This window comes from Marmota monax, unplaced genomic scaffold, assembly GCF_021218885.2.
Source record: "Marmota monax isolate L192 unplaced genomic scaffold, Marmota_monax_Labrador192_F-V1.1 WCK01_AAM20220418_F8-fsc00097, whole genome shotgun sequence".
Lineage (NCBI taxonomy): Eukaryota > Metazoa > Chordata > Mammalia > Rodentia > Sciuridae > Marmota > Marmota monax.
The window spans coordinates 2,673,090-2,682,248 of NW_026694162.1; the positions used below are offsets into that span (position 1 = coordinate 2,673,090).

Genomic DNA, 9,159 nt, shown 5'->3' on the forward strand with positions numbered 1-9,159 from the left:
GGTGACCATTTCAAAAAACAATGTGTTCTTGTTTTGATTTTTTTTGTTTTTGTTTCAAGCTGCCTATCCCTAGAACTTTCTCAGGCAAACTGGGAAAAATAGTTGGCTCAAGGTTTGAAGTTGTTTGCCCCTGAGGAAAAGATAGAAATAGACCACAAATGCACATGTCAAGAAAATAGGAAAATTGATACAATGATTTTTTGTTCTGTTTTTGTTTCATTCTGTTTTGGTTTTGTTTTGTGTTATCTTATTGGGTTGCGTTATCTTTATAGTAGATTAGAAATTAGTAAAAAACAAACCGAAAGAGTGTTAAGTAAATTGTTAGAGGTTCAGACCATGGAGAAAGACATTTTAGATCAAGTAAAAGAGAAGTTCTCTCGAGCTAGTCAGATAGAGGAAGAAAATTTAAAGGAAGAAAGCTTAGAGGAGAAACAGCTATTAGGGAAAAAGCTACAACAGGAGGCTGCTACTAACACCGTTCTATCACCAGAGGGCATAATTCAACCAACAGCTCCACCTATAGAGACAGCTGAGTGGCCCTCAACCCCCGTAGTTGATAGATGGGATCCTGAGACAGGACCTCAAAGATTAGCATGCCCTGTACTTGACCAGAGGGAGTGCAGGATTGGACATCTGCGCCTCCGCCAGAGCAGTACTAACTCCAGAGATGGGAGTTCAAATCATTCCCACAGGAGTAAAAGGACCTCTTCCCCAAGGAACAGTAGGCTTATTGTTAGGACGCAGTTCTTCTACTCTAAAAGGACTTATGATAAGTCCTGGGGTAATTGATCCCGATTATGAAGGTGAAATAAAAATTATAGCTAGTTCTCCAAAGGGTATATCAGTAATTTCACCAGGAGATAGAATAGCACAGTTATTAATAATACCCAGCCTACATGATAAATTTTCCAGTAGTAGTATAGAAAGAGGTTCCAGGGGATTAGGCTCCACAGGTGTAGATTGGGCTATGCTGTCTTTAAATTTAGATTCTCGCCCAATGCTAAAACTAAATATTCAAGGACATGAATTTAATGGACTACTGGATACAGGTGTAGACCTTAGCATCCTATCTCGTCAAGAAGGCCGAAACATTGGCCATTACAACAAGCCACTCAAACGCTTTGAGGCCTAGGAGTGGCGACTAATCCCCATAGAAGTGCAATGGTATTAGATTGGAAGGATCCTGAAGGATGTGAAGGAACTATACAGCCATATATATTGGATCATCTTCCTATAAATTTATGGGGATGAGATGTCCTAGATCAATTAGGTTTGACATTAACAAATAACATCAATCCAAATGTGCCCACTATTAGGGCTAGACAAGGTTTCAGGAAAGAAAAAAGATTAGGAGAACAAGAACAAGGTATAGCAGCACCAATTCAAATAGATCAAGGAATAAATAGACATGGATTGGGTTTTAAGAAGGGGTCACTGAGGCAATAAAAATTACTTGGAAATCAGAAAGATCACTATGGGTTCCTCAGTGGCCCCTGACTGAAGAAAAGATACAAGTAGCCCATGACCTGGTCAAACAACAATTAGCAGAGGGACATATACAACCTTCCATATCTCCCTATAATACTCCCAGTTTTGTCATTAAAAAGAAATCTGGTAAATGGAGATTACTGCAAGATTTAAGAGCCATTAATAATGAGATGGTTATTATGGGACCTGCTCAATCGGGGATTCCTCAATTGTCTGCTTTGCCAAAAACCTGGTACATTTTAGCTATAGATATTAAAGATTGTTTTTTTTTTTCAATTCCAATTCATCCTGAGGATAGTCCACGTTTTGCTATCCCTGAACTGAATCATGAAGGTCCTGATCAGAGATATGAATGGAAAGTACTCCCTCAAGGGATGGCTAACAGCCCAACTATGTGTCAAATTTATGTTAACAAAGCAATCCAGCCACTTAGAAATCAAAATCCTGAACTACAAATATTTTACTATATGGATGATGTATTGTTAGCACACAAAGTTAAAAACACATTGCTAGAATGTTATGCCACACTTACAAATTTATTAAAAAATTATAATCTAGAGATAGCAATAGATAAAGTACAATTAAATTTTCCAATTAATTATTTAGGAGTTCTATTATCCTCAACCATGGTCCATCCACCAAAAATTCAAATACGAGTAGATCAACTCAAATTACTTAACGACTTTCAAAAGTTATTAGGAGACATAAATTGGATAAGGCCTTATCTAGGCATTCCAACAGGAGAGTTGGGACCTTTATTTGATATCCTAAAAGGTCCATCAGATCCAAATTCACCCCGCATGTTAACGCCTGAAGCAAGAAAGGCATTAAAAATTATTGAAACATATATGGAAAATATGCATTTGGATAGAATTGATATAAGTTTGCCTTTATTATTTATTGTACTACCAACAAAAAATATTCCTACAGGAATATTTTAGCAAGAAGGTCCATTATTGTGGATACATTTATCTTATTCTCCTAACACTATTCTTACTAGGTATCCTGAGGCTGTAGGACAATTAATACTCAAAGGAATAAAAGCAGCAAAGGAAGTGTTTGGAATTTCTCCCAATAAAATTATTACTCCATATACTATGGATCAAATTGATGAGTTAGCTAATGAGTTAAATACTTGGGCAATAATCATGTGTAAATATAATGTTTCATTTGATAATCACTTACCATCTAATCCTTTATTGTCTTTTTGGTCTTCGCATCCTATAGTGTTTCCAAAAATGACAAGAAAAACACCTATCATGAATGCTCCAAATGTATTCACTGATGGGTCAAATAATGGTACAGCAGCAGTAGTTACCCCTGATCAAACTTTTACATTTTTAGTACCCAAACAATCAGCTCAAAAGGTAGAGCTTAATGCAGTATTACAAGCTTTTGTGATGTTTAAAGATTCTGTATTTAATTTATTTTCTGATAGTCAGTATATAGTTAATGCTATAGTATCCCTTGAATATGCTAGTAGGATTTCTCCTTCCTCTACTGTTTTCTCTTTGTTTTCCACTATACAAAGTCTAATCTGGGAAAGAAAAGATCCATTCTTTAAAGGACATATCAGAGCACATGCAGGATTGCCTGGAGCCCTTAGTTTGGGCAACGATTTAGCAGATAAAACTACATATGACATACATATTTTCTCTACACTAGAAGAAGCAACAAATTTTCATAAAAGGTTCCATGTCAATGCTAATACTTTACAAAAGCATTTTAAAATAACTAAGGAACAAGCTAGATAAATAATAAAACAATGTCAAAATTGTGTGACCTTTTTACCACAAGTTAATCTTGGAGTCAATCCTAGAGGATTGATACCTAACCATATTTGGCAGATGGACATCACACACTTGCCAGAATTTGGAAAATTAAAATATTTGCATGTTACAGATGATACTTCTTCCAGATTTTTGATGGGTTCCCTTCATGCTGGAGAAAAAACTAAAGATATTATAGCTCATTGCTTACAAAATTTTGCCACTGTGTGTGTTGCAAAACAGTTAAAAACAGATAATGGTCCTGGCTATACCTCTACCTCTTTCAAACAATTTTGCTCATCATTTGGCATTACTCACATAACAGAAATTTCATACAATCCTCAGGGACAGGGCATAGTTGAAAGAGCTCATCAAACTATTAAAATGTACTTATTAAAGCAAAAAGAGGGAATTGGAAAGGGGTATATATCCCCCAAAGATAAACTTAAAATAATCCTTTTTACTCTAAACTTTTTAAATTTGGATTCATCAGGGCTTAGTGCTGCGGAAAGGCATATGTATCCAAAAAATGTACATAAGCCTAAGGTACTTTGGAAGGGTATTCTAACAGGACAATGGAAAGGTCCTGACCCAGTGATTGTCTGGAGTCAGGGTTCTGTTTGTGTGTTTCCACAGGGAGAACAGCAGCCGATTTGGATTCCAGAGAGACTAACCAAAGCGATTTCTACAGACCAAAAAGAAGATGATTTGACTCAAATCCATAACAGCTGATATCCAGAGCTCCAGCTTGGCTATTCTTACATCTGCGACAGTGATTAACCAGGATGCTTTTTTCAATATCTATTTTATTATTGCATTTTTCCACATCATAAAGTTCTATTTTATTTTTTGAGCTCATACAGACCTAGGTTAATGTTTTTCTGATCAGTTTTATTTTTTGACTGTGGAGTTTTTAAACATTGCAATGGAGATTTCACCTGTGTAAAGCTACAAGGTCTTTACTATTGTCTTATGTGTTGTATGTTTGTGTGTACACTTGTGTTTTGTGTTGTATGTCTGTGTGTGTGTGTGTCCATATATCATATGGACATGAAAAAATGGATCCGAATTTTTTTTTATTCACGTGATTTAAATGGTTTAATTTAAATTGGGTAAACAGCTGTTGAGGATTGTTTTAATATGTGAACAAATAAGGAGGTTAACAGATCTGTTTGTTTACTTTCACCTTTCCTTTTCATTATAGTTAGTAATTCTGTTCAGGATAATGTAAATTGTTCAGAAAATTGCTTTCTTTTAGTACCATTTGGAATGTTACATAATTTTTTTTTAGCATCATTGCCAGAATTCCTATCTTCATCCCAGTGCCGGTGAAGACAAAGATAAAACCAAACTACAGCTTCTTCGATAGTTATCACAACAAACTGTATAAACTGATGCATCAATGAATAATAACTCAACAAGTAATGCTCAATCAAGGAATTCGATTTACTTTGGGAGGAAATGGACATATTGATAGATTCCTCTGCTTTGAACTGCTTGCAGAACTTGCCTGGACTATATATCACTTTTATACATTGTTAACTATCTGTTGGTGCAGCGAACTGTGGTAATGCTGGAGTATCTTTGCTGATGGTGTCACTGGTGGTATAATTTTTCAAAGGAGCCGTCAATTGGCTTAGTGTCGTGGCATTTCTGTATCCTCCTCCCTTCTGCTAGTGATGGCCAAGTTTGGGGGCCAACAGAGGTGAGGCAAAGAACCTCACCCCCCCACTGGTGCAAAGGCCTATCCACAAGTATGGCTGTATGCTAGACCGGTAGTCAGTGATGGGTATGATCCAATTGCAGTGGTACCAACCTAAGACAGGAGGCTGATGCCTAGAGGTCAGCTCATCCGATGACGGGTAAGGACCATATGTTGTATTGGACAACCTAACAGGCACGGTCCCTAAGCCACATTGCTTGTTGTTTAATTAAACAGAAGGGTGAAGATGCTGAGAGCCACAGCTGAGTCAGAATGGCCCCTGGCATTTTGCCAATAGTTCTGGTTGACAGGCGAGGCATTACTATTCACCTTGGCCGCTACTTTGGAGTTCTCGTGGGGATTCCTGGGGATTCCCGGAGAGTTCCCATTGGTTGGGGAAATGAAGGAGGAGGGATTTCCGGAGGAGATATTTCTGGTGGCTGGTTCCTGGACGAGTCGTGCGGGGTTTGGGATAGTTCCCGGGGATCGTGTGTGGAGTGTGCTGGTGGAGTTCAGAAATAAAGTTTGTTCCTGCTTCAGTGGCTCGTGATTTGTGCCCAGCCAGACTGCAGCACCCTGGCCCCTGGTTTGTTCCTGTCTGGGACCTTTCAGACTCAAATCTAGGAATTTGACAGTTTTAATGTTTAGATAATGAGGGGGCTGTTTGCTGTCAACAATGATGACCTGACCTATAATAGCTGTTATCACTGCCCAAGCTGTGCACCTCCTTTCTCACTTAATTCTTACAATATTCTAAAAGTTGACAGTTATTATATCTATTCCATGAAATGAATGAATGAGAAAACTGACTCACAGAGGCTAAGAAACTGGCTTAATTCACACAGCTCAGTTTCAAATACAGATCTGTTGGGATCCCCAAATTTGCCATACCAGGTTCTTCATGACCTTGGCTTCATGTTTAACTACAGCTGTCTTTTCCTGGTGATTTCAAATGCAAAGACCAAAGGGACAACTTCTTGGCTACATATCTTCCAAAACACCACAAGTTTGAAACTCTACCTCAATTTTTTATATTCATTTTATTTTTTAGTTGTAGTTGGACACAATACATTTTATTTATTTATTTAAATGTGGTGTTGAGGATCAAACCCAGGGCCTTGCACATGTTAGATGTGTTAAATGAACACTCTACCACTAAGCCACAACCCCAGCCCCTCTACCTCAATTTTAATGTTCTGAAAGCACGGTTTCTACTTATTGTTAGAGTTGATTGGCACAAGAGAGAAATGTATTCCTTTACCATGTTTGCTACTTTGTCTGAGTCATACTCCCACTAAGACAGAGGGAAGGAAAGAAGGAAAGAAGGGAGGGAGGGAGGGGATATGGATGAACAAATTAAGATTTACTGGGTGGCAAAACAAAATATTGTCAGATATCTATGCAGAATTTCCATTTTTTTCTCTGAAAGATCTTGCACCCTGAAATACAGTTATTTCGATAGGTCTACATGTGTATGAGTTGGGTAAGACATCATCCTAATGAGAAAATTTTGAGGCTATTTTTCAAGTATTAATGCATTTTTGAAAAAAAAAAAAACAAGCATACTGTCCTTAAAAACAAAACTTATAGATTACATATCCACTAAGGCAGGTCATTAAACTTATTTAAAAACCTTTGAAACTGGAAAAGAAATTGCAAGAGATTGTTTAGACGGTGATTTAATAGGTTCACTGTCCCCCCTTCCCAGAACCTCTGAGAACATTTTCTCTAATAACAATGGGTAAAGTACATGCAGTCCTATAATCCACAAATGCTCCTCCACTGAATGAATAAAGGATAAGATGGCAGGTTAAAAAAAAAATAGAGAAACTGTTTCCTTTGTTCCATATATGCCACTTCCCCATTGTTCTCTGGTTTTCAGTAGTGTGATGGCAGAGTAAGGAAGGGACGATTTTTTTTTTTAAAAAAAAGGGCTGGAAATACCCCGTTTGGGAGTGGAAAAGGAACACAAGTTCTTTGCGTGGGCTTGAAACTCAGAGAGGACGTGTCTTGTCATCGCTTTTATTTATTTAGTTTTTCCCAGAAGAGGAATCTCAGAAGTACCCATTTCTGACGTTCTGCAGAGCTTGACAAAATATAGAAAGGGTAGGAGAAGATGCTACTTGCCAGGGGATGAGTGCCCCAGACAGTAGTGGAAGGGGATGAATCCCAAAGTTGTGGAGAGCAAGCCTTAGCAGAAAACCAAAGGACATGGAAACAAACAACCCTGATGTGGGTATATTTGTTGCAAGAGCAGCTCTTAAAAAGTGACCCGAAAAAGAGGCAGAGCAGGGAAGTGAGCACCTAGAGCGCTCTGGGTAGGGAAGAACCTCAGAAAGAGAAGGGCGCTTTAACCCCACGCTACTCCAACTTTAACACCCACAAAACCCAAGAATTTCGTTAAATTTTTCATTAAAATCCCAAGATTCTGAGCCCCTTGGTTAGGAGTAGAGCCTGAGAATCTGCATTTCCAACAAACTTCCAAGTATTACAGCGGCTGTTGGTCAAAGCACCAATCTTTGAGTAGCAAGGGATTTTTCGGGAGTAGGAGGGTGAAGAAATTCTGGGCTGGAGAGAAAGGAGCTTTCTGAAGAAAACGATGAACCTTTGGGGTGGCAGAGACCTCAAATTAGATGGGCAGGATAGGGAAGAAAACTAATCAGAGGAGGAACTTAGGTCTGGAAACTTTAACTCCTAGCAGTTTCAGGAGGAAATGAGAGAAAGGAGGCGTTCGTCCTCTGGCTCTGGAAGAAAAAGTCCAAGAGGCAAATGCCTATAAGAAGGGCAGGAAGTGAACACCTGGACACTATGGGCAGCTGGATCTGCAGCCTGCTCCAAGACGCAGAGGAGGGACACAGGGGATTTGGGCTAGGCAGCCCTTACCTGCGCTCGCCCTGGTCGGTGTACGTGTTGAGGAAGAGTCCCTCCCTGACTTCCTGGAATATTGGGCCAGAGAAGCTGAGGTGCAGTTCATAGAGGCTACCAGACTGTAGAGCTTCACCGAGTTCCAGCACAACATATTGAGTGTCCATAGCAAACCACACGTCATGCACCGGCACGCGGCCCACGGTGTCATTCCTAGTGCCTGGGGACAGGGGACCCCGCACTTCAGCGCGATCGTAGTCCAAGAAGAGGCTGTGCAGCAGCAGTCTCTTAGTGGACACCGCGCAGCGCACCGTGATGTTCACTCGACCACTGAATCGCAACAACTGCACGGAGAGCTTATCGGGCTGCAGCCGGGGCCACAGTTCCAGATCATAGTGAAGCGGCACCAGCCAGGGTGGCAGGCGCAGTTGGTCCCAGGGGCCCGGAGGTCGCCAGTCTTGCGAGGTGGCTGTCACCTGAGGCTCACTTGTAGGGACGGGTTCCTGCGTTGACGATGGCCCCTCCTGCCCGAGGGGAGAGAAGGACGCGGCGTTTGGGACCTCTAGGCTACGCCGATCCGACGGCGGGACACGCGCTCTGTGGCCATACAGAGAAGCTAACACTGCCAGCGCCAGCAGGAGTGCGGCAGCCAGCCCAGCCAGCAGCAGGGCCACCGCACGGCTCACATAGAAGCCAGAGCTGGAGGGGGGTTCCATAACGCGAGTTTGGCGCTGGCGAGATAGGATACTCGAGATAGCAGAAGAGACACAATCCCCAGCGAGGGTATTGGTTGGTGGGACCCCCCACACTCTCCGCCCTTTCTCTCTTGTACTACCCTCCTCCTCGAGAAGCCTAAGAGAACTGTGACAGAAGAAAGTGATTGGGACCAGGGCTTCCCCCTCCCAGTTAATCAGATCCAGGTCCCAGCCTACCCAACCCGCCCCACCAGATCGCTGGGAAGAGGCGGACCCGGCGCACCAAGATGCGCGCCCCTGGGGGTCCAAAGTGAATGACCACGCAGAAGAAGCATTCGGGATAAGTGCAGGAGGGAGCTGTAGAACCAAACTCTAATCTGGACCTTTTCGAGGAGTTCAGAATTGCTGGGGTGTGCCCTGTTTGTTGTCGCAGAAGGGTCAGATACCAAGCTTGACCACGATGAGCTCCCTGGCAATAAAATTTTTTGGCCACCAGCTTGGGCCTCGTGTGCTGGCGAGGAGTCGAGGACAGGAATATTTGGGGAAACGCTTTGAAATGACCCTGAGAGAGGCAACTGCGCTTTCATAATATCTGAAGCCAAAACTATGGCCCCCAAATTCGCCTCCTGAATTAAGACAG

At 41.4% G+C, this 9,159-nt stretch overlaps 1 protein-coding gene across 2 annotated transcripts in view; it reads right to left on the bottom strand.

Annotated features, from left to right (window-relative positions):
- Nucleotides 1–8,698, bottom strand: part of Lvrn (laeverin) — an 86,145-nt gene extending 77,447 nt beyond the window's left edge. Inside the window, exon 1 of one of the 2 annotated variants that reach the window (XM_058585978.1) lies at nucleotides 7,843–8,698. In XM_058585978.1, coding sequence (XP_058441961.1) covers nucleotides 7,843–8,540 — 698 coding nt within the window. In that variant the 5' untranslated portion in view covers nucleotides 8,541–8,698. The remainder of the gene's footprint in view (nucleotides 1–7,842) is intronic. The other variant, XM_046465863.2, reaches the window with a different exon arrangement.
- Nucleotides 8,699–9,159: the final 461 nt, after the last annotated feature.